The following is a 26,789-nucleotide window of genomic DNA, read 5'->3' as shown; positions in this document are numbered from 1 at the left end:
TATAGACTAAGAGGTGAACACAATCCATGTCAGCTTTGTAAATTGTTGCAATCCAAAAACAGTATTCCCCTATATGGGTAATATTAAAGTGTGCGGATTATTTGCTTTCTTTTTTCACCTGTAAATCCCAACAGATTTGAACGTCTCTTGTGATAATTTGGCATTGTGTGGTCCATTTCCAAGCCATAATAGGTACATGGGAACCTCAGAAGTGCTCTTTATTACTATCAAACATTTTCCAACATCCCTGCAACTGAACCATGGTCATTCCTTATCACAAATGTCTTGATGAAGGGTCCTATGTGTCCTGGAAATGTTGCATGCTTTATTGTCTGATTCAAATGCAATACCAGCAGTTTTCTATGAAATACTCATTTTGGTGTGAAGAGGACACCGCTATTTGAATCCCAATCAGGAATTGAAGGAATTGAAGCATAAATGGCACATGCACTATAGCTTAAAATAATAAACACAATGTGACAGCCTGTGGGTCCATGATCATGAGAAGGGTACAGGGGTCTCTCTGAACAGTTTTTCTGACTTTAGCATAATAGCAGTATTTCCTGCAGCAGTTTACTTTTTGCTACTTCTTGTGTGGAGTTTCTGTTTAAACATTAAATTATAACTTACTCAGTATAAGAAAACCCTGTGCAGACCTACTCATTACTCAACCATGTTCTTACCAAGAGACTGTAGGATCACTTCATATTCTAGGGTCACTCTGCGGTTCGCTTTTACACACTGACCGTCATCTTCTGTGTTTAAGATTGTAGCTGTGAATTTGTCAGATTTTTCCAAATGAATTACCACCTATCAATTGAAAAAGGTAATGGTCATTGATAATAATGGCAATATTAATTGTGTATACGCATATAATTTATATTTGTGTGTATAATCCAAAAGAGAGAGCGACACTCACGGGTCTTGAAAGGTGAATGTACAACACATAATGAAGGTTTTATTTTGACATTTCGACGAGGGACAAGCTTGTCTTTCTCAGGACGAGTGTACAATTAAGAAGTAGGCAACCGCACACCAACTTGAGAGTAGAAAATGATAAAAACCATTTATTGTAAATCCATAAAATCCATAACGACAAGCCAAAGACAGGAGGAAAAGAAACAGTTGACGCGTTTCACAAAATTAAATTCGCTTAGTCATAACGGTTATGACTAAGCGAATATAATTTTGTGAAACGCGTCAACTGTTTCTTTTCCTCCTGTCTTTGGCTTGTCGTTATGGATTTTATGGATTTACAATAAATGTTTTTTTTATCATTTTCTACTCTCAAGTTGGTGTGCGGTTGCCTACTTCTTAATTGTACAGCTGTCGGGACTACGGACCTAACCAGCACCCTTCTGATTGTCAGGACACTCCCACACCAGAGCGGTCTCTGTACTTCTATCTTTGTTTGGCTGTTTCTCAGGACGAGCTTGGGCCTCATCAAAATGTCTAAATAAAACCTTTCATTATGTGTTGTGTAGTCACCTTTCAAGACCCGTGAGTGCCGCTCTCTCTTTTGAATTATATGCACTACAGTCTTTGCTGTGCACCCGGGTCCATTTTTTTTAACTCTGGTATGTGTGCAGTAGAAACCATTGGATATTATATTATATTTGTGTGCATATGTGTGTGTATGTTTGTATATATAATATTTTAGATACTGTATGTTTCATCAAATGTTATATCCTGCTTGGTACATATATAAAAGATATCCATTGAGATTAGCGATATTTATTTATGCTCATTCTGTTATCGGTCAATCCTGAAATTTAAAACAGCAGTACAGTAACTTTCTCTGGGAATACTAACACAAACACAAATGTATGGAGCCAAATATTTTCCCATCTTTGCCCCATCTTCATTTCTGGTGAGATCCTGAACAATGAATTTTGTGTGGGCGTGGTAATATCTCTTTATTTCTGAAATTAATCTCTACAAAAAGTTTGGATATGATTTTTTTTCTCATTTATTAAGAATACTAATAATAATGATAATATAATAATAATAATATTGAAAATGATAATTTAAAGTGGTTTCAAGCCTCAGTTCCGCCTGTTCTCCATGTACTGTGTGAGGAAGGGTGTTTCCCTTCCTTCAAATCAGGGTTTAGAGCCGGTTCACATACAGGCGACCCGACTTGCCGGGGCGACCTGTGAAGTCGCGGTGCACAGCGCGCACCGCGACCTCGGAGCGACATGCACGGACTTCATATCATTGAAGTCAATGCAGGTCGCTCCAAAGTAGTACATGACCCTTTTTCTAAGTCGGAGTGACTTGTCTCGCTCCTATTAGAACGGGTCCTGTGCCAATCTATGGCAGGTGACCCACGGCGACTTGTCAGGCAACCAAGTCGCCTGACAAGTCGCCCCAGTGTAAACCGGCTCTTAGGAGCTGTCCTCACTGAGATCAGCACTGTGAGATGACAGATCTCTGCCTCCTTCTTTTCAGAACTAGGAGATCCTGTGTAAATTCTGGACTTTGAATGGCTGTAGAGGACAGATGGCTGAAGAAAAACTGGTGCAACTTATGAAGGAGGATTTGTTTCATCTTTGTGTATCATTTGATGCTAGTCACGCAACTGTGAGGGTTTTCAACCACTTTAACTGTATAGCCCTGTCCTCTGCTCTGCATCCTACTTGCCTGATAGTACTAGGGAAAACAGAATGGCAGATGTCCCTACTGCAATGTAAGGCCCCTTTCACACGGGCACTCTGCATTTCCGTATATCATCCCATTTTTTTGCGGATGATATACGGACATAATGCATGTCAATGCGATTGCGGATGTCAGCGGATGACCGTCCGCTGACATCCAATTTGCGTCCTTTCAGCTCTGTTCAGTTTTTTGGAACGGAACAGAACCCTATTTTTTCTTCCATTTAAAAAAAGGAAAGGATGCAAAATCGGATGTCAGTGGTGTCATCTGCTGACATCCACAATCGCATTGACATACATTATGTCCGTATATCATCCGCAAACTGATGGGATGATATGCGGACATACGGACCGGATGACACAAGTGTCATCCGTGTCCGTAAAAAAAAAAAAAGTGCCGGAGCTGATCGCAATACGGTCCGCTCTGTGTGAAAGAGGCCTTAGGGCACATTTTTTTTCCTGGTTCAAGCCCTCTTAGCTACTGTGGATCTGATGAGAATAAGGGGGTCACACCCAGGCAGGGGCAGATTGGCAACTTTCGGCCCAGGGTGCAAGTACAAACCAGAGGCCCATGGTGCAGTGACTCGGCCCTCCTTTCACTTTCCCTCACCACACCCCCCCTCCCACTCCTCCTTCTGACCCCTATTCCAAGCTGAAGCCCTGCCCCAGATACTTTCTACTTACCGGCTGAATCCTGGTCAGCAGGGGGTGGTTGGGGGGAGCTGGCTGAGACAGAAGAGTCTCCAATGGGGCATGGAACGGGCCTCTGCTCAGACACAGTTTACACCATCCATGCTGGGGGGGGGAGGCCTACGCTTTGTCCTTGTCTTCATCCCGCACTCGGTAGGTCAGCAGTGAGGACTTTTTTCTTCTCTTCACCAGGAATCCTTTAGGCATTTCTGTGGCAGAAGCTGTGCAGCCTTTTTACAGGGCATCAGAGTGGCCCGAGGGGAAATTGCCCCCCTGCCCCCTTGCCCAGTCCTCCTCTGCACCCAGGTTTACATTTCTTGATATCATCCACATGTTTTAAATAACTAATGGCGTGGGGACAACATAAACTGTATATTTTTTTTAAAACCTTATGTGAGCTGTTTAGAGGAAAACCTTACACTACACTGTTCTACTTTAAACTGGGCAAGGTTATGACATTTTGTGATCACTCACCCTGATGGTTTGCGTCAGGTAGTTAAACACAGTAGCTTTTAGTGTGAACTTCTCTCCCCGTACAGCGGAGTATGGCAGGGTGAGGTCCAAGAAGAAAGGTTGGAAAGTCACCAGTGACACTTGTTCTGCAAGCCCAAAGCCTGCTTCCTCTGATGTACAGAACATCCCCACATTCCATGTTGTTATGGTGTCTGGTACCGTCAGTTTTATGGTAGCTTGTCCAACATTACTGCAAAAAGAAGAGATCGTGTGATTTTATACACCCCCTCCAAAAAGAACACAGTGATGCCCGCAGAACACCAATGGTGCTCTCCACTTCAGTAAAAAAAACAAAAAATAAAAGTCAGCAGCTACAAATACTGTAACTTCTGGCTTTTAATAAAAAAAAATTCACTAGCCCAGGGATTCAGGGCTATCTTCACCCAGACTGATTCTTCGCCAGTCTTTGGGTGCCTGGTGCCACCATGTTGACTGTGGGAAGCCAGCTGTGACTCCCTGCGGCTTCACCGCCAGCTCCCCTCTGCACATTCCCAAGCTGCACTGCTCTTTCTGAATGGTACGGCAGCTTCCTGGGACCTGTGACGTATCCCAGGAGGTTGCATGCATTGGGATGAACTGTCAAAACGAAATACCCGATTCTTAAAAAAAAAAAAAAAAAATGCCAATACACACAGAGGAGGGGGGGGGGGGGCAGAGGACAATCAGCAGAATTTTCTGTTCTAAGTGAAGTTCCGCTTTAGGCTGACTTGAATTTTGAATTAATGCTTGAATTTTGTCCATTTCCAGTTCAAGCCGTTTATGGCCCTGCCAACACTGCTGTATTTGATAAAAGTCAATTGTTCAATTAACTTTTGTCAGAGAAGCCGGTCAAAACATTTTTGGCTGAACAGCGTCGGCATTCAGGCAGATTTAGGCACTGCTGGGGCATTCTGACAGCCATGCTGTTAGCTTGGATGGAGGAATCTGACAGATTTCTGTTGTTCAGCTTGCTGGCTGAACAAAGGAAATCTACCAGTTTCCTCTATCGGTGTATGGCCAACGTTAGGGTTCATTCAGATGTCATGATTACTCTTCACTTGGGGACTTTCCTGAAGTCAACAAGGAGGTCCAAAACTCTGATCAACCTTCTCAAATAGTGAGTCCACCAAAAATCATATTTAAATTGAAAATGCACTGTGAGTGCAGACTTGTAATCCGGTGTTTGGTGGGTGATATGTCCTTGGCTTGTATAGAGAAGGGAATTCTATTTGTAACATTAGACCTGGCACCCCCGGTGATTTATTTTGGACTGTATTGTCTTGAAAATTTGTACAAATAAAGCTAGCTAGCTAGCTGCTAGTTTTATGAGCCAATTCACACTATAGAAACGCAGTCCGGATATGTTTTTGGTGTGTTTTTTAATACGGTCCAGTGCATTTTCCCCCCTATTTTTCTTAAAGTAGAACTATAGGCAATTTTTTTTTTTCATTATGGATAGATCATAGTTGCCAACATTTTAAAAAAATTTCCAGGGACACTTTGCAGCGCAGCTATCAATTACTTACCACACCCACTTCCCTGAAGCTCCGCCTACTTATCAGATTATAGGGTCTACTCAATAAAGAGAGAATTACAGGAAATCAAGAAGGGAATTGAAAACTTGAGGCCAAAGTAGCAGAGTTGGAATCATTTTCCCATTCAGCTGCACTACTTCTGCCTAAAGTTTAAAATTCTCATCACAATTCCCTGCAATTCTAAAGTGTGAAATGTGCTCAGGTGTGACCGTACAAAAAATGTAATATGGAAATATAAATAAAGTGCAAAGTGTAAATAAGTATGATTATACTATCTGGTATAATTAGGTTTTATTGTACTTATTTACACCTTGCACTTTATTTATATTTACATATTACATTTTTTCTATGGTCACACCTGAGCACATTTCAAACTTTATTCACCTGTCTCTGAATTCAGCCCTCTGTAGGGTGATCATTTTCATTTACATAAAACAATGTGGCAACCTTTCCTTCCTAACACATTACCCAGTCCATACCAGTATAGATCCTAACACATTACCCAGTCCATACCAATATAGATCCTAACACATTACCCAGTCCATACCAGTATAGATCCTAACACATTACCCAGTCCATACCAGTATAGATCCTAGCACATTACCCAGTCCATATCATCCTAACACATTACCGAGTCCATACCAGTATAGATCCTAACACATTACCCAGTTCACACCAGTATAGATCCTAACACATTACCCAGTCCATACCATCCTAACACATTATAGAGTCCATACCAGTATAGTCCATACCAGTATAGATCCTAACACATTACCCAGTCCATATTATCCTAACACATACCAAGTCCATACCAGTATAGATATCCAGCATGTGATTTTTCCCATTGAGGATTGAGGTCTGTTTTCATATTTTTGAGCAATATATATATATATGCACACACATACACATACACGGATATGTACACACATTTATTTAGAGCTAGAAAACTATATATATGTATCAATTAACAGGTGTAAAAATTATATCTATTAAAAAACATTATTGATAGTAGTAATTAATGGAGTGTGAGGCCTCCAGCTTGTTGGTAGGTGCTCTGCCTCCCCCTGCTGGCGGATTTTGGAAAGTGCACCATGCTGACACCCTGCCTCCGGTGACACGTTAAATTTGCGACAGACGGGAAGAGTGAGCAGGCACAGAGAGAGAGACAACCTGCTGCCAGAACTACAACACCTAGCTGGGGTGAGCACAAAATTAAAAAAAAAAAAATATATATATTTTTTTTTTTAAATGATTTACATTGTCCCTGATTAACAGGGACAGTGTAAATTACCCGGGACAGGCTCCTAATTGCCGGGATTGTCCCGGGAAAAACGGGACAGTTGGCAGGTATGATAGAGTAAGGGAGGGTTGTAACCTGTGTCAGATTTTTTTTCGCCACCTGTGTCCCATTGCAGGGATTTCCCTTCACTTCCTGTCCTATAGCCAAACAGGAAGTGAGAGGAAATTCCGCCAATTAAGGGAATTCTTTGGAGACCCCCATAATTAGTGTCCCTATTGGAAGATATCCACACTATTACCTTTCTGGGAAAAACCCAAAATGTGGGATTTTCCTTTACTTTCTCTTTCAGTGATAATGGTAAACAGGACAAATAGAGAGGGTGAATCTCCTTAAAAGGGGCACAGATAGCAATAAAAACTAACAGATGTTCTAATCCTTCTCCCAAAAATAAGGACATGTGCCTTTTTGATGCAATTAGACGCGTTCCAGTGCATTTTACTGCATTCCAGTATAGTCCAGTGCAGAAAAAATGGAGCATGTTCTACTTTTTTTTTTTTTCTCGAACTGGAACGCACTGAAACTGACTGAGCTGGTGTGAACAATGTCATTAAAAACCATATTACCTACTATCCATGTGTTTTTGATGTAGAAAAAAAACACACAGGACTGCATGTGGTGTGAACTGGCCCTTAACACCAACTGCAGGCTCTACCAATTCACAGATCTACAAAGGGCCCATTCACACCATTCTAATAGTGTATGTATTATATCCATCGGTATGCTGTGCCACCATTTATTGTGAATGGCACCCCAATGCACCTCCAAAATGTGTACTGTAATAAAATGCAGGCTGCCCTATTTTCATTTGCATTGCTGTGTGTTGCAGCCCATTCATTTTGAACAGGCAAAGCAACAACATGTGGGTTGCAGCGTACAGTATAAATGTGTAAATGGGCCCTCGTGTGAAGTACAAGCTATGTTGTACTATAAGAGGCGCGCCTAATGTAAGAGAACACGCAAAGTGCAATGTGCAGTACCCGCAGCAGCCAATAGGAAGCTCATGTACTGGTCTGGGTTCAGTAAAGTGAATTCTAATTGGCTGCTGTGAGTCACTTTTTTTTTACACTGTCTATTGGATAAGGCTGTATGCCTTATGGTAAGAAGTTACTTTTCAAATAATTGTGTTAGGGTTCATTGCTCAAATTCATATATAACTATGTCCTTGCTAACAGATTGTTACTTACTCTATGGCTACTAAGTCCCAAAGCCATGTTTCAGGGAAATACTTCCTCACAGTTTCCACAATCTCTTCTTCCACGATCTGTGCTCCCACTCTTCTCATTGGAGCAGAAGACATCAAGTAGGCCATTTGTGGCTCAACCATTTCTATGAGAGAGAAGACAAATTTAGATATATTTCTTGCTTAAAAATACCTATTACGATTTATCATGAAAAATAAGACCCTTCATAAATAACTTTGCCAAATACTTCTGGAATCCTAAATGAAAGTTATCTTTGTAAGTGTTTACCTTCAAATACTTTTAAAGTGGACATGAACTCAAAAAATGAACATCTGCTATGTTGTAAGGAACATTTATAAATAATATTGCCCTAGCCAGGGGTCTTCAAACTATGCCCCCCCCAGTTCTTCAGGAACTACAATTCCCATCATGCCTCGTCCTGTCTGTGAATGCCAGAATTTTACACTGCCTCATGGGATGTGTAGTTCCGCAACAGCTGGAGGGCCGTAGTTTGAAGATCCCTGGCCTTAGCAGTATCCTGAATTGTACATTTCGTCCTAAATTTCCTCCTGAAAAACAGCAATTATGTCAGTGTGCCTAGGTGCTTCTGTGGCTGCAGCCTCAGAGCTTTATATCTGTAGTGTGAGACCTCAGGCACTGCTACTCTTTTTGGAAATAGATTTTGTTATGTCACTATGGTGCTGCTCACTGTTCTCTTTGCTGGAGGCTCTGACGTGAGAAAGAAAAATTCTGCCTCTGCCAAGATGTACAGCACGGCAAGGGGCGATTCACACCTAAATCACACAGGAACGCGGTCCACCTTACTGTGCGATTTAGAATGGTGCAAATTTTCAGCCCATTGGGCTTAAATCCCAACAGCATCGCAGCGAAAATAGTTCATGCACTGCTTTTTAAAAGGGCAGCGCACCAAAGCACATTGGTACTGCGGTACCATGCAATCTGGTGCAGGCAGATGTTTGCCATCTGCTTTGGGGGTGTCATTAGGAATACATTGACACCCGCAGCAGATGGCACACCCTGTGTGCTTTGAACACAGTGTAGGAAATGCACACGGAATGCAGGTTTTCTGTACTGCATTCTGGTGTGAAAAAGTTCTGAGCACAGCTCCCAGAGTTTAGTTTTTCTTTTTAAAGGCAGTTCACACCATAGAAATGCAGTCAGGATGCGTTCTAGATGCTTTTCTGCATACGCGTTTTTGATGCAGTCCAGTGCGTTTCTTCCCCCTCTTTTTTCTTAACCTTAAATAGGGACATGTGTGTTCCAGTGCGCTTAGGTACATTCCAGTGCATTTTTGATGCATTTTACAGCGTTCTAGTATAGTCCAGTGCAGGAAAAATGCAGCATGCTCTACTATTTATTCTGGAACTGTAATATATTGGAACTGCAAGCACTAGTGTGAACTATGCCACTGGAAACCATATAACCGACTTTCCATGCGTTTTTTGATGCAGAAAAAAAAAATGTACTGAACTGCATGTTGTGTGAACTGGCCCTTAGTGTAACTTTCAGATTTGTAATCAGATTCTATCCTTTGCCTATATTTGTTATGATATTAAATACAGGTAAAGAGATATGTATATAAATCACTAGAGGGAGTTCTGATTTAGATCAGCCTTATTTATCCTCCCTGCTTAACCGCTTGCTGACCTCCCAACGTATATGTACTGCAGGGCGGCAGGTCCTACGGGCAAAATCATGTGCCTGTACGTCGCCTTCATTTCCGGATTTGCGGCGCGCACGCGTGCTGCTTGTGACCAGCTCCCACTGTGATTGGACACAGCTTTTGCCAATTAGCGATTCTGGCAGACTCGATGTCCGTCAGGACCCGCCGATCGCTCCCAACAGAGGCAGAACGGCAGTCTGCCTTTCAGAGACATGTTGGCCACAGCGCAGCAGATGCTCAAAGACAGATGCAAATGCGCGTGCGCGATCCCACAAATGCCCATCGTGTCAGGTTCAGGCATACAGATGTGGGCATTCGCACAAATATCTGCACGGACGCATGCGCACCATTAATATTGCCGCCAAATGCCATATTTAAGGGCAGCAGTTTCACTAGTGCTTTGCTGTTGTATGAGAGGCCTTCCGTCTGAATGTCAGGCTCAGCCGTCAGGTACGTGACACTGACTATATAAACAAGGCAGATCGCTGTTCTGTGACAAGGGAAGACAGAAATTTTGTGTTTTTGCTAAGCAGGAACACCGGTCCATGTCTCCCCACAGTACAAGCATCCCCCACACAGTAAGCAAGCACTCCCTAGGGACACATTTAACCCTTTGATCGCCACTGAGGTTAACCTTTTCCTGCCAGTGTCATTAGTACAGTGACAGTGCATATTTTTTTTAGCAGTGTCACTCAGTGTCCGATTTGTCCACCGCAATGTCGCAGTCCAGCTATAAGTCACTGATCGTGGCCATTACTATTAAAAAAAAAAAAACTCATAAAAATATCCCATAGTTTGTAGACGCTATAACTTTTGCACAAACCAATCAATATATGCTTATTGGTATTTTTTTTTATCAAAAACATATAATTTATCAAAGATACATTCAGTGTTTGGAGGTGCTAGAACTGCGTTCCCCCACGTTCCTGCACAAAAAAAGCCCCGTTACAAGCCAAGGAGACTGTGGCGATTATCTGGGGTGTAGAAGATGCCTGCCTGCAAACTAGCTCACAGTTACATCAGTACCCTAAGATAGCAATATCATTAAGATAACCTTAAAGGTCCACTACTGTTTTGGCACTTTCCTTAACTATCCATAAAAAGATGATTTCTGATCTTCCTACCTACTGTCCAATGCAAAAAAAAAAAACGTATCCTAGACTTTAAAGTCGATGGAATGTGCATTCCTGAACATGATTAGCAATTAGACAGTACCAGAATGTGCGGAAATACTCATTACTCTGCCGGAGTTACCGTAGGCATAGCTAGTAATGACCCCTTCCGTACATAGCACTGGGATCCTGATCATGGTGTTCGTGGCAACCTTCAGCCCAAGATCCTGTAGAAAGAAACAGATTTACAGAGTGGTACATGGACAAACATCAATGCTTTGTACTGGCATTAAAGAAAGATGTTAGTATAGGTAATGAGAAATGTAGAAAATTATTGTAAAGCTAATGTACCTGATTGAACATTTTTATTGGGACATTACTAAAATAAATACCTGTTTTTAAGTCATTAAAGAGAATCTACCATGACTGACACTGTCCATAATTGTCCAAGTACTATCCAAATCTGACAGCAAGGCTTTGGACAAGGATTGAACGGGTTTGGGAAACTTCAAGGACTAAACTGGTTAGGGACACTTAATGGATTGAACCAGTCAAGAATATTTCAAGAATTGAACTGGTTATGGATAGTTTATAGAAAATCTCAGAGAAAGCCGCAGACGCTTTCATATTTTCTGAGAGCAGAAGGAAGAAACATGTGCTGCTGTAGTAAATTGGGCGAGCTGCACAATTGACTTTGTTATTGCCTTGTAAACAATATGGACAATCTTACTATCCATTAGTGAATCTATTCCTAGCATAGTGAATAAAATGAAGTTGTGCTCTATTTAACCATTCAAAATGTTCAAGAAAATCATCCTTAGCTGAGGGGTGGTGTGATGCATTGTTATAACATTTTGGATTGTTTCATTTTTCTTTTCTTTTTTTAATTTATTTAACCTCTTGCCCCCTCACAACACACTTGTGGCGGTAAAGAGGGTGGGCGGGCACGCTGGTCATATGCCTCAATGGGTGGCATAGCTCCCTGAGTGCTCCCAGCACACAGACTCCCAGTCTGTACTAATGATCAGGTGCCAGTGGGAGTGACTTCTGATCTTGTGATCACTGAGATAGCCAATCACAGTGGTCATGTGATCGGTTGTACAGACCCTAATAAAGGGATGCTGGGGCTGGCAAAGAAGGGGATAGGTGTCACAAAATTACACCCTATTCAACTCTATGCATTGCAGCTAATTGTAACATGCAGTGCCTTTGGTTGAACTGCATAACAACGCATTTGTGCTTAATCTTTACGCAGCGCGCCCCACTGCACCTGTATAGTGTGAACATGGCACCTAGAAAACAATTGTTTTCTATATACCCTTGAACTGAGCCTGTACTGATCAATGCAGATCAGCAGACATGGTGTGAGTAGGCTTTGGATAGCACTCTGATTGTGTTGCTAGTTTTTATGAGTTTATGTTAGTAGCGGACCTTTAGGATCTTGTAGGCGTCAGTGTCCCATGTAGGGACAGATGGGTTGTAATATACTCCATTTAAAAAGATAGGCTCCACTTGCAGGCAGGGATCTTCACGTGGCTCTTCTAAGCGAAATCCCTCATGGTCATAGCCTGAAAGATCTGTAAGTTGCAGCAGGTTATACACCTGAATAGGAATAGGACAAAAAAATGTTAAGGATTTGATTTTCAGGGTTTTTGTTTTTTCTATTTATTGCCCTCTGTGTCCCCGCTGGGCAGAGAAAATATAAAAGCGCACACCAAACTCCTCTCGACTGCACAAATGACAGGAAAGTTGCAGCTCCATCAACTCCTGGGAAGGGATAGAGTTGAAGCCTTACTGACACTTTTGCAATTGAGCAGCTTTTGGTGTGCGCTTTCATCTTTTCTCTGCATGCCGTTGATAGTTGAACTAAATGAGCCCTTGTGAGAGCTGCACCCGACAGATTAAATTACTGGGCGGTTGTAGTGGAACCTGGAGCAGGGCTTCAAGTTTGACTGGGTTCCACTGAGCAATGTAAGATTTCAGTTTTCACCAGAGCAAGAGGTGAAGGTAAATCTTCCCTTCTGGTGACATGTGTCTAACAGAGGAATACCTCTTATTCTAGTAAGTGGGAAATCTTCCCAACTGGACACAACCAGCAAAAAATAAACTTAAAGAAGAAATATTACTAATGTTTACACTATTTAGTCCTTGATGGGACTAAGTACATGTAGAACTTTGCCTTATTTTCCTAGGTGCACTAAAACACTAGCTACGATGTTGGGCAGGAAGTACTCCCACCCCCCCCCCCCACTTCTTGGCATATGGCCACTCTATAACTCAGTGTAGCACCCTCCTAGATAGATAGGCAAATTTAGTTATTTTTGGGCTCTGTTGTAGCCAGTGGAGCTGATTTGATTAGTTTGGTCTGCTCTGGGCTCTGCAACTGCAGGTTTGCCTGTCTCCCCCTGTCTTTCGAGGAATTGCTAGAACATGGTGGGTGGAGAGGGTAGAGACTGGCCTGACCTGGTATAAGGCCTCAGCCAATCCCTGGTCAGGAGAAAGGAGAAGGACCAGCAGGGGGCTGAGAGATGTACATAGGGTTGGGAGCATAGAGCAGCAGGGTCCTGTGCCTGCTGGAGTGTAACCCAGCCTGGAAGTGCTGTTAAACCTTCCAAGGCTCTGAGAATCTGCAAGATGTTCTGGATGGTTCTGGCTTACAGAGGAGCTGAAGGATCAACACCTGACCGCAGGAACTACCAGGAAACGTCCAAAGAAGATCTTATCAGGAGGCACAGGGAGCAGTGTCAGCTAAAACTGGATGGAGGCATCCACATAGCAAGAGGCACATTAAGTAGCCCCGAGAGAAATCCCGGAAGAGAAACTATTGCCAGTGTGCCCCTTTTTGCTAGGGGAACTGTTCCAGACTTGTTGGCCAGAGCTGTTTGCATAGTGGGAGCCCTTGTGCTGAATTGTTTGCTATTTCTTTTATAGAAGACCTTTTTTTTACCAGTTTACCATTTGCTAGATCGTGTCCTTCTTCAAGTTTGTTAGTTCTGAGTATCCCAAAGCTTTTCCCCAACCCCTATCCCAGTTCAACAAAACAAAAAAAAATATACAAAAATACACTATCGGCCTATTGACTGTGAGAAGGATTGAGTAAAGCTTTGTGCACCTGGCTGAAAATACCCTGTGACTGACTGTTTGCACCAAATTAGGGATCAAAACCTGGGTAAACAGTGGGACTAGTATACAGTCTGTGCTACAACAGTTAGCAAGGAGATGGCTTCTTTGCTTTATAGCGCCTGTCTAGCTCCTGGCACTTATCTGAGGCAAGCAATGCAGAGGGAGGTGTGGCTAACACCACCTCCCCCTGAAATCTTCATGCCAATCCTTGCTTTGGGCAAATGCTATAAGCTGGAGACAGGTGCTTGCTATTAAAGCAGCAGTCTGCTTGCTGGCTGTGGTGTAGGAGGGCAGTGCACCATCTCAGCACATAGAAAGATGGGACTAAGTACAAATTAAATCATGTAAAAAAAAGTGATAATTCCTCTTTAAAACTTCCCCACTCTAGCCAAAACTAAAGTTTGCCTATACATACACTTTAAACCATTTTAAAATATCTGTACATCATACCGTATTTGCAGACAATTCAGCTTCAGGTTTCAGCAAAAATACACTGGAATCCACAGCCCGTAATGCACACAGGGAGTTTGGCAGAGAGGAGAGAACAAGATTGGTGTTTGCACCTGGCAGAACTTCCTTTTCAGGGAATGAAATCTTCACCTACATCAAGGAAAAATAACACAAGCTTTGCAAATGAACCATAAATTAACTCAATTTAGGAAATCTTAAATAATTCCTAATATTTCCTAATTCCAGCTCTAAATTCACCTTAACTAGCTAAGGTGCTATAGGCCAGTATATATGTCCAAAATATGCAAGCAAAGCAAATGGCCTCTGAATAATGGAGCAGTGTACATGTTAGAGAGATTGAGGAAATGTTCCTGATGGGAAAACCCAAAAGTCAAAGGGTTCCAGTAACTCTGACTGCTGAAGCCAAATTAAAAAGTGAAGATATTGTACAAGCATGCAGGAAGCGCAACAAGCAATACAAAGTATTGTGTTCAAATGGCTGCTCTGCTAACTAGATTTCTAATACAATTTATATGTCCTAAAGTGGGTGGGACCTAACTATCCAACTCTCTTTGAAGTTTAATCTGTGCTTAATCAATGCTTAAACATTATATGTTCTTTATATTCTTGTGTCGGTTGTAAAACTGGGTGGTAAAGCGGAACCTGTTTGATATAGTGGTAGCTTGGTTTTCATGGGAATCGGTATTAATATCCAGATCACGTTAATTCTAGATGCCACATTCTTCTGCTTAACACATAATTACTTCCAGTCCAAAAACACCTACTACCTCCAAATAAATGGCACAGCTATGTGAACTAACTTTGCACCCTCATACCCCAACCTAACGATGGGTCATTGGGAAGCACAACATATATGGGCCAACAACCCTTTTTTGTCTAACATCTTCTACGCTGGTATATAGATGATGTTCTAATCATCTGGGATGGAGACACTAAGGATACAATGCATTTTGTATCGCATTGTAATAGTAACAACATGGGCCTATCCTCCACCTCAGTACAGGATCAGGAACATCTGATCCTCAATCTATACCATGAGAATAGCCAGATCCACATCAGGCAACCCACATCAGGCAACTCCATTTCACATTACACCAGTTGCCACTATCCATCTTGGCTTAACAACATCCCAAAAAGCCAATTCTGTAGTCTTCAACATAATGTACTAAATTAGCTGACTATCAAATCCAGAGTGAACCCTTTAAACAGAAATTCTTAGGAAAGGGTTACCCACCTCCCCTAATAGAGGAAGCATACGCTTCATATATTAATCCCAATTCCCATGAACACCAAGCTACCAATACATCAAACATGATCCACTTTACCACCCACTTTCACAACCGACATAAGAATATGGAATATATAATCCGTAAGCATTGGTCGATACTACTACAAGACCCCCATCTGAATACATATATACATGTTGAAAGACTCATGCACAACCAATTTTCCATGCTACCAAGCACCTCCCCTTTCCCTGCCTCCCCGTCGCTTATAAACCAGTTCCCCAGTGGGCGTAGGTCTGATGAAGGAGCCGCGCATGCTCTGAAACACGTTACCGCCCATTATAACCTGACATCAGCCACGTGCATTCCAGCGTGGTTCCAGAAGCCTGGCCGCGCCGCTGTCACTCCGCTCCTGCACATGCCAGTGCTCTTTTGGATACAGGACAGCCGCGAGTCGGCTTCTCTCCATGACATCTACGTAAGACTACACTGAGCAGACACATGATAACCATGTTTTATGCTTTACCACTATGGATGATTTTGTAAGTGTTTTTAACCCTTGTGTGTCATAATAAATTGTCTATGCTGCACTTAGAGGGGCGTTGTGCTTTTCTCATACTTCTCCAGAGCTGCTTCTCATCCTGAAGTGCTGCCCTAGTGTGTGCTGACTACAACTCTCCCGAATCAAGCCACTGTCTCACAGAAGCGCCCATATTCTCCTCAAATTTTAACCACATGTCGGTAACAACCCATGCAATCCATACATACAAAGAAACCAAAACAAATATGTTCAGAAATTAAGGTGTAATAAAATGTAATGACACAGAGAAAAAAGTATTGAACACACTAACTGATATTATTTAATACTTCGTACAAAATTCTTTGTTGGTAATGACAGCTTCAAAACACATCCTATATGGAGAAACCATATAGGATGTGTTTTGAAGCACATCCTATATGGAGAAACCAGTCGCATGCATTGCTCATGTGTGATTTTGGCCCATTCTTCCACACAAACAGTCTTCAAATCTGTTAAGTTCCATGGGCCTTGAAAGATTGTATGAACATGCCTTATGATATTTCAGATATATATTTCAGTTTATGCCCATCCTATGATGAAATGTGGGCCCTTGCATTTACATAGTAACGAGTTTGACTGACAGTCATTCATACGGCCTTGGACATCAGACAGTTCTATTTTGCATTTAGACGACATGTAAACACCTGTTCATTCATTCATTGGGACACTTGACAAAGTTAAGTCTGCACATGGAAATTACTGACACCACCTAAACACATTTGACAATTGCTTGCATTAACACATCACAGCTGAGTAGAGACGGAACAGCCCTTGTCCACAAACACCATCTCAGACACAAGACACCCCATATTGACACAGATGTATAGGACACAAAATCCTTTTCATGTAACTGTTTCTGTGAGTGATGTTGTACTGTTCAATTGACTTACGAATTGTAAACCAGTTTCAAGCAGTTTTTGCCGCCGAAATATCCTTTAAATGGGAGCACGAAACTTGAAATAAACAGTTGTGACTGCACTAAGTTTGAGTGCTATGTGTCGTCATAACTCCCAGCTGGACGAGAGAGAATTCACTATCTATTGGGGGGTTAGCAACTGAAAGGCTGTATATCATCGTGATTGCCTCCTGACGAGAATTGAGTTAACAGGCCTCTTCTATGAACTCTGATCTTTTGTTCTTTTCATAGATTTTCTGTTGGATTCAAGTCAGGTGATTGTCTGGGGAATTCTAGCAGCTTTCGTTTCTTTCTTTGAAAGCAATTGAGAGTTTCCTTGGCTTTATGTTTGGGATCTTTGTCTTGCTGAAATGTCCACCATCTTTTCATCTTCATCATCCTGGTAGATGGCAGCAGATTTTTATCAAGAATGTTTTGGTACATTTGGTACATTTTTCCATCTATCCTTCCTTCAATGACATGAAATTTGCCAGTACCGCATTCTGAAAAACAGTCCCACACCATGATGTTCCCACCTCCAAACTCCACTATTGGTTTGGTGTTTTGGGGTAATGTGCAGTGCCATTTGTCCTCCAAACTCTCTTGGTGTTCAAGTTAGGTCTCATCTAACTAGACTCTAACTAAACTATATTCTCCCAGTATTTCACAGGCTTGTTGTACAGCAAATTTTAAATAAGCTTCAACATGCCTTTTCTTCAGCAATGGAGTCTGATGTGGTAAGTGTGCATACAGACCATGGCGGTTGAGTACTTTACCTATTGTTTTCTTTGAAACAATTGTACCTGCTAATTCCAGGTCTATCTGAAGCTCTCCACAAGTGGTCCTTGGCTCTGGAAAAACTCTTCTGATTCATTTCACTCCTGTCAGAAGTTTTGCGAGGAGCACCTGGTCATGGCTGCTTTATGATGAAATGATGTTCTTTCCACTTCCGGATTATGGCCCCAACAGTGCTCACTGGAAGTTTAGAAATCCTTCTGTAACAATGCCATCAGTATGTTTTGCAGCAATAAGGCTGTGAAGGTCTTGAGAGACCTCTTTGCTTTTACCTATCATGAGATGTTTCTTGTGTGACACCTTGGTAATAAGACACCTTTTTAATAGGCCATCCGGTGAGACTGAACCAGCTGATATTAATTTGCACTGACAAGGGGCAGGATTGCTTTCTAATTACTGATAGATTTCAGCTGGTGTCTTGGCTTTCAATTCCTTTTTGCACCTCTCTTTCTTCGTGTGCTCATTACTTTTTCCCTGTGTCATTCCATTTTTATTACACATTTTTTTTTCCATTAATTTCTGAACTTAGAGTAAAATCTTGGATTGAGAGTAACTTGGTTTGAGAGAGTTTTGCAAGACAAGCAACAATTTGTTTATAAACTTTGACTTTATATACAAGTAGCGTCATGTCACAAGTATAAGAGCCGGTTCACACTGGGGCGACTTGTCAGGCGACCTGGTCGCCTGCCAAGTCGCCGTGGGTCGCCTGCCATAGATTAGCACAGGACCCGTTCTAATAGGAGAGACACAAGTCAATCCGACTTAGAAAAAGGGTCCTGCACTACTTTGGGGCGACCTGCATTGACTTCAATGATATGAAGTCTGTGCATGCCGCTCCGAGGTCGCGGTGCGCGCTGATCACCGCGACTTCACAGGTCGCCCTGGCAAGTCGGGTCGCTCCTATGTGAGCCGGCTCTGAAAGAGAAGAGAGGCGTCTATAAGTGTAGCAATATAGTTACATTTATTGAAGGTACCACATTTAGCAACTCACAGACAGACATACATACATACACACACACACATATACACACACACACACATATATATATATATATATATATATATATATATATTGTAAGGGGGGATGGGTGCGCTGATAGTGTGTTGAAGCTGCTCCCGGTATTCAGTGCTTTTGAATATGGATAAATGTATATGTAGTGTGGGGTGCGCTAAACAACAAATAAATAATGAATATATAACATATATCTATATGTGAACCAAATCAACAAAGGTAAATATATATAACATATATCAATCTGTGAAGCCAATTAATAATACAAATCAATTGGTGCATAAACATAAAAGTTCATAAGTGTCCATAAATATTGTGCAGGTGAGTAGAATTGTATTCTATCCAAATAATACGTGTATCCACCACCGAGTGAAATTCATCCTTACCAAACGGAAATAAATAAGGTGCAACTATATTTTCTTGTGCTGAAAAAATATCCAATCTCCTTGTGAACAAACACCACGTGTAAATCACCAAGAATTAGCCTCTTACCAGATGGTAATAGGTATGCACTTGTTCAGTGAAACCACCGCCTTGCTTCCTCTTTAAAATCCTGAAGTGGGATGTAGAACCGCTCTACCTTTCTTTCTCCACTAGATGGCAACGAGTACCAGCAAGAAACACAGCCTCCTCCTTCTTCACAAGCTCACAAAACCACCGTGTATTAAAGGAAAAAGGAGGACTAATAGTGTATTACCCTTGAGATTTATTCAAAAAAACAGTTGATATTGCACTTACAATTAGATGTCTTGTATTCAGCATAAACATAGGCATACGAATTCCTGCAAAGGCTTGCGGCCGGCTGCAGCACGGAACGCAAGTTGTGTGTGACGTGTGCGCCTCCTAATCTGACCGGTTTCTTCCCATAGGACTTCTACTGAGACAGGAGTACTGGCGCATCGTCACTTCCGCTTTATTTATACAGGTGGAAGCAAATTGTCTAACTTCCGGTGTCTGCAGAGCAGGTAGTATAAAAACATCGATCTATAGCACATCCTGGTGACACAGGAAGTAAACACTTTACTTCCTGTCTGCAGAGCAGGTGTCTGCAGAGCAGGTATGCTTTGGAACTTCTGGCTGATAGCAATTTAAGGCAAATTACTTAAATATGGGTAACTTTCCTTATGTTAAAAGGAATGTATAAAAACATACTTTATTATTTGTTAAAAACAAATGTATAAAAACATCAATCTATAGCACATCCTGGTGACACCGGAAGTAAACACTTTCCTTCCTGTCCCACAACACACTGCTTTAGGAGCGTAGTAGGAAAGGGGTGACACCGGAAATATGTGTATAATAAAACGTATTGAACTATATTAAACCATATGCTCCAATACAAATATAAAATAAATGTTAAAAGATAACTAAAATATAAAACATGCCAAAATATATGTGGGGATCAACAGTTATTAATGTGTGCGTTTATGTCCCACTCTATGTCGAGTCCCCGGGGTCTGGAGCAGCCGAGCTCATATATCCAGAAGGTTTCCCTTCTGGATATAGACCTCCTCAGATTGCTCCCCCTCCAGTGTGGTGTATATTTCTCAATAACGATGATTTTTAACCTCTTGGGATTTTTTCTGTGACATTGGGCGAAGTGTTGGGATACACTATGCCCAGGAAAAGCTTTGTGTATGTTGGTCAGATGTTCTCCAATACGTATGGCGGCAGTACGTATGGTTCTTCCAACATACTGGTAATTGCACTCACACTGTAAAAGGTATACAACCCCTTTCGTATGGCAGGAAATAAAATTTCTAATAGGGTACTCTTTACCTGTCACAGTTGAATGAAATTTATTAGTCCTGATAGTTTGGGCTTCTTTACACACTCTGCAACTCCTGCAGGGAAAAAAGCCCTTCATATCAGGAAAAAATTTTGGGATGGTAGGAGGATCAATGGGATTGGGGGCTACCAGATCTCGTAAGTTCTGTGCCTTCCTGTAAATAATAGGTGGAACTTCTGGTAGCATGGGTCCTAAAATTTTATCTTTCTGTAGGACTCTCCCCAGTGTTTCCGGAATACATAATTTAGCCACTTGTAGTTTTGTGAGAATCTCGTAATGAAAGCAAATTCAAACTTGGAACTGTTTTTTTCCTGGGTTCTGAACTTCCTTAGGTTGTATCAAACTTCTTTGCTCAACTAACTCCAGGGTCTGAATTTCTTTCTCTAGCACTTCTGGTTTGTAGCCTTTTTCCAGAAATTTTTCTTTCAGGACCATAGCTTGTTTCCCGGAATACTTGGCTGTCGGTACAATTCCTTCTGACTCTTCTGAATTGTGATTTGGGTACAGATCTGAGCCAGGCTGGATGGTGACAGCTGTCCAGGGCTATAAAGCCGTTCCTATCAGTCGGCTTATAATAGGTATGGGTGGAAAAACTGAAACCTACCCTGGATATGACTAGGTCCAAGAAGTTCACTGAGGTCTTGCTAAATTCATAAGATGACGATATTCGTATTCCCTCCTATAATCTTGTACTTTAGGACGTCCTTTTTCATTATCACCTTTCCCTTTATTTTTACTTTTTTTCTGGTTATTAGATACATTTTCGTCATATCGTCATCCCTCATCTGATAGGAAGCGGAGACGTTCAAGATCAAGGGATCAAAGAAATCGTCATCCCTAATTTGAAAGGACTTGGAGACGTTCCAGATCGAGATCTCCAAGAAGAGTGCAAGTAGATTACATGGGAAACTACTTGGACACTCCACATACACCTAGACCTTATCCTACTGGTTCTCATAACAGGTATGAGCCTCTTAGACATGAGAGATACGAGGAGAGAAATGATCGGAGAGAAACACCTCCACAGAAGACTCCAATCAGTGCCAAAAAGAAGAATTTTTTAGGCCAGGGTCCCAAAAAAGGGAACTGAAAAAAGTGAAAAGGGGCTGTAGAGGGGGATCCAATCGGAAGCTCAATGTAGAAACCAATGGAATTTTTCATCTCAGAGGGATCACATTGACGAATTCCGAAAAGCATACCCTCAATAAAGGGCTCAAGTACGCTCCAAAAAAACAATTGAATAAATTCTAAACCTTTATTGACATCCATAAGTATGTGAGAAAATTGAATGTCAAGCGGCACTTTTTGTCCAATGCTTATGAAAGAAATCATGTTTCTTATACATCCACCACTTCCATTCCAACAGGTCTTAGGAATGCTTCCTTATTTAACCCCCAAGGAGTACAGAGTCACCATGTGACCATTTTTAAGGACCTAGTTTTAAAGGAATTGGAAGAGAAGGAATTTAAATCACAACCGCAGAGAGATCTGAAAAAAGGTGTGAAATCCATTTGCGAGAATAAAAACCTTGTGATAAGACCGGCGGATAAAGGTGGGGGTATCGTTCTTCTCAATAAGGAACAATACACTGAAGAAATGGAGAGGTTGTTTTCTTATAATGGCACCTATGAAATTTTGAAAAAGACCCCACCTTCAAATATAAGAAACAGTTGGAGAAAATAGTGACTAAAGGTTACGAGGAAGGTATTATAAACAAAAAAGAGAAGGAATTCTTGGTACCTTTGGCTCCCAGGATTCCGACCATATATTATCTTCCCAAAGTACATAAAAGCCTCACTAGACCACCTGGGAGGCCCATAGTGAGCGGAATCGATTCCGTTACCTCCAGGATTGGAAGGTATGTGGACCACTTTCTGCAACCCCTGGTCCAAGAAACCCCTTCATATCTTAAAGATACGGCTCAATGTATCCAGGAAGTGACACAATTAGAGGTGGAGGGAGACGTACTGCTGGTCACGGCAGACGTGACGTCTTTATATACCGTGATACCCCACCAGATAGGATATGAAGCGGTATGCACTTTCTTGGACACTGATTATGAAATACCGATGGACCAGAAGAAGTTCATCCTGGATCTACTCATTTTCAGCATGGAGCACAACTATTTCTATTATGGCGAAAAGTTCTACCTACAGAAAATGGGCGTAGCTATGGGGGCCAAGTTTGCCCCCAGCTTAGCCAATTTATTTATGGCACTGTGGGAAAATAGAAACATTTATTCCAACAGACCCAGGCAACTGGTTATGTGGAGAAGGTACATAGATGACACGCTGTTAATATGGCAGGGAGAAGAAGATTCACTGAGAAGGTTCATGAGAGATCTGAATTGTAATAATTGGGGGATCAGGTTTTCTTATGAATTTAGCAAGACCTCAGTGAACTTCTTGGACCTAGTCATATCCAGGGTAGGTTCCAGTTTTTCCACCCATACCTATTATAAGCCGACTGATAGGAACGGCTTTATAGCCCTGGACAGCTGTCACCATCCAGCCTGGCTCAGATCTGTATCCAAATCACAATTCAGAAGAGTCAGAAGGAATTGTACCGGCAGCCAAGTATTCCGGGAAACAAGCTATGGTCCTGAAAGAAAAATTTCTGGAAAAAGGCTACAAACCAGAAGTGCTAGAGAAAGAAATTCAGACCCTGGAGTTAGTTGAGCAAAGAAGTTTGATACAACCTAAGGAAGTTCAGAACCCAGGAAAAACCAGTTCCAAGTTTGAATTTGCTTTCATTACGAGATTCTCACAAAACTACAGTGGCTAAATTATGTATTCCGGAAACACTGGGGAGTCCTACAGAAAGATAAAATTTTAGGACCCATGGTACCAGAAGTTCCACCTATTATTTACAGGAAGGCACAGAACTTACAAGATCTGGTAGCCCCCAATTCCATTGATCCTCCTACCATCCCAAAATTTTTTCCTGATATGAAGGGCTTCTTTCCCTGCAGGAGTTGCAGAGTGTGTAAAGAAGCCCAAACTATCAGGACTCAGGGGCGGGCTGGGCCGGGGGGCAGGGTGGAAATTTCCCCCTGGGCCGATCTGATCCCCCCCAGAAAAGGCCGCTCAGTTTCTTCCTTAAAGTTCACGATCAGTATGCATTTATTGTGACGGGTATGGCCCCCGGAGACCCGGTTGCTAGATCACCAGCCGCTTGGCGTCTAGCAACCAGTGACGTCACGGACGGTCTCCAGAGGAGGAAAGTGAGGCAGAGTGCAGAGGACCTATCATACAAAGCGGATCATCCTCCGCGCCGATTACTGGCTCCACCTGCCTCTGGCTCCTCCCTCCATCTTCCACTGTCGGGCCGCTGCAGAAGAGGAGAAGAAGAAGAAGAGGTGCGTGCTTACAATGGGAGCTTATTTGCCATTGCCACTGACACTGTGGGAACAGCAGCATTTGTTGCTTCTAACTACATTCACTGGGTGGTGATGTATGTAGTTAGAAGCTCCATTCCTGGTTTCTGTCTCTCTCCCAGTCCCCCTTCCCCCGAAGTGTCCTCCTGCACTCTGATCTCTGTCCCCCCCTCTGATAATCAGTGCCGTGCAATAGGAGGATCGGGAGGCGGAGCACACTGCAGGAAGGGAGAGAGGTCAGCTGAGTTTGTTCTAGGAGAAGTCTGGAGGTAAGCTGCAACGTTTCTGCTAGGAGGATTTGTTTTGCAGTGAAGGGTCCTAAGTAAGAAGTAGAAGAGAGAGAGAGAGAGTGTATGTATGTATATGTGTGTGTGTATATGTCTGTGAGTATGTATGTGTGTGTGTGTATGTCTGTGAGTATGTATGTGTGTGTGTGTGTGTGTGTGTCTAAGATAGCAGCCCCCCCCAGAGCTGACAGACATTTCCCAAACTGACACACAGCCCTATCTATACCAACAAACTCCAATTACTATGTCCAGTTAGGCCCCTTTCACACGGGCGATCCGATCAGATCTGCCTGTCAGTTTTTTAGGCGGATCTGATCGGATCCTCCATGCAGCTCTATGGGGCAGCGGATGTCAGCTGAGACACCTCCGCTGCCATCCGCTGCCATCAGCATCCGATCCTGTGCGTGAAATCTGGACGGATTGAAACCCTCTTTTTCCATCCGTTCAGGGATCGGATCGGATGAAAGCGGACAGGCGGTCCGCTCTCATCCGATCCCCCATAGAGAGCAGCGGGGGCTGAGACACCTCCCTCTCCGCTCTGCAAGTGGAGACGGAGCTGTCATCCGCCGGCTCAGCGGGGATCGGCGGATCGATCCCTTCTGAGCAGCACGGATCCGCCTACGGAGGCAGACCGTGTGAAAGAGCCCTTAATGTGGATTTAATTTATGACCATCCTTTTTAACCCTGTGTCAACCAAACTCTGTACAATCAAAAACTCACCACCTAACTAAACACTCTATAGGTCCTTCCACACGGGCGTTTTGTCCGGCGGACTCTGTTTTGCTCAGCGGGGATTGATCCGTTGATCCCTGCTAAGCAAGCGAATGACAGGTCAGTCTCTGCTCACTGTGCAGAGACAGACCTGTCAGATCCCCGCTATCCTCTATGGGAGATTGGATGATAATGGACTGCCTGTCCATCTTCATCATATCCAATCCTCCAGACGGATGGAAAATAGGATTTCATGGACCGGATCGGATAGCAGCGGTGTCAGCGGACATGTCACCACTGACATCCACTGCTCCATAGGGGTACATGGAGTGTCCGATTAGGTCCGCCTGAAAAACTGACAGGCGGACCTGATCGGAAAGCCCTACTGTCATACCCTCCACACTTGTCTCCTGTACATACTGCCCACTGTCATACCCTCCACACTCCTCTCCTGTACACACTGCCCACTGTCATACCTTCCACACTCCTCTCCTGTACATATTGCCCACTGTCATACCCTCCACACTCCTCTCCTGTACACACTGCCCACTGTCATACCTTCCACACTCCTCTCCTGTACATATTGCCCACTGTCATACCCTCCACACTCCTCTCCTGTACATACTGCCCACTGTCATACCCTGCACCCTCCTCTCCTATACATACTGCCCACTGTCATACCCTGCACACTCCTCTCCTGTACATACCACCCACTGTCATATCCTCCACACTCCTCTCCTGTACATACTGCTCACTGTCATATCCTCCACACTCCTCTCCTGTACATAGTGCTCACTGTCATATCCTCCACAATCCTCTCCTGTACATACCGCCCACTGTCATACCCTCCACACTCCTCTCCTGTACATACCGCTCACTGTCATATCCTCCACACTCCTCTCCTGTACATACTGCTCACTGTCATATCCTCCACACTCCTCTCCTGTACATACTGCCCACTGTCATACCCTCCACACTCCTCTCCTGTACATACCACTCACTGTCATACCCTCCACAATCCTCTCCTGTACATAACGCCCACTGTCATACCCTCCACACTCCTCTCCTGTACATAACGCCCACTGTCATACCCTCCACACTCCTCTCCTGTACATACCGCCCACTGTCATACCCTTCACACTCCTCTCCTGTACATACCGCCCACTGTCATACCCTCCACACTCCTCTCCTGTACATACCGCTCACTGTCATACCCTCCACACTCCTCTCCTGTACATACCGCCCACTGTCATATCCTCCACACTCCTCTCCTGTACATACCGCTCACTGTCATATCCTCCACACTCCTCTCCTGTACATACTGCCCACTGTCATACCCTCCACACTCCTCTCCTGTACATACTACCCACTGTCATACCCTCCACACTCCTCTCCTGTACATACCGCTCACTGTCATACCCTCCACACTCCTCTCCTGTACATACCGCTCCCTGTCATACCCTCCACACTCCTCTCCTGTACATACCGCTCCCTGTCATACCCTCCACACTCCTCTCCTGTACATACCGCTCACTGTCATACCCTCCACACTCCTCTCCTGTACATACCGCTCACTGTCATACCCCCCACACTCCTCTCCTGTACATACCGCTCACTGTCATACCCTCCACACTCCTCTCCTGTACATATTGCCCACTGTCATACCCTCCACACTCCTCTCCTGTACATACTGCCCACTGTCATACCCTGCACACTCCTCTCCTATACATACTGCCCACTGTCATACCCTGCACACTCCTCTCCTGTACATACCACCCACTGTCATATCCTCCACACTCCTCTCCTGTACATACTGCTCACTGTCATATCCTCCACACTCCTCTCCTGTACATAGTGCTCACTGTCATATCCT

General features: G+C 43.1%; 1 protein-coding gene across 1 annotated transcript in view; it reads right to left on the bottom strand.

Moving 5' to 3' along the window:
- Positions 1-26,789, bottom strand: part of A2M (alpha-2-macroglobulin) — a gene marked incomplete at its 5' end in the record, with an annotated part of 182,584 nt that overhangs the window by 62,552 nt on the left and 93,243 nt on the right. The window contains 6 exons of the mRNA XM_082267710.1: positions 684-810; positions 3,822-4,050; positions 7,859-8,000; positions 10,773-10,878; positions 12,083-12,253; positions 14,225-14,374. Of these exons, the coding sequence (XP_082123836.1) occupies positions 684-810; positions 3,822-4,050; positions 7,859-8,000; positions 10,773-10,878; positions 12,083-12,253; positions 14,225-14,374 (925 nt within the window). The remainder of the gene's footprint in view (positions 1-683; positions 811-3,821; positions 4,051-7,858; positions 8,001-10,772; positions 10,879-12,082; positions 12,254-14,224; positions 14,375-26,789) is intronic.

This window comes from Pelophylax lessonae, assembly GCF_965119305.1.
Source record: "Pelophylax lessonae genome assembly, chromosome: 9".
Taxonomy (NCBI): Eukaryota; Metazoa; Chordata; class Amphibia; order Anura; family Ranidae; genus Pelophylax; species Pelophylax lessonae.
The sequence above is the reverse complement of the archived record's forward strand: the minus strand, read 5'-3'. Positions and strand labels throughout refer to the sequence as shown.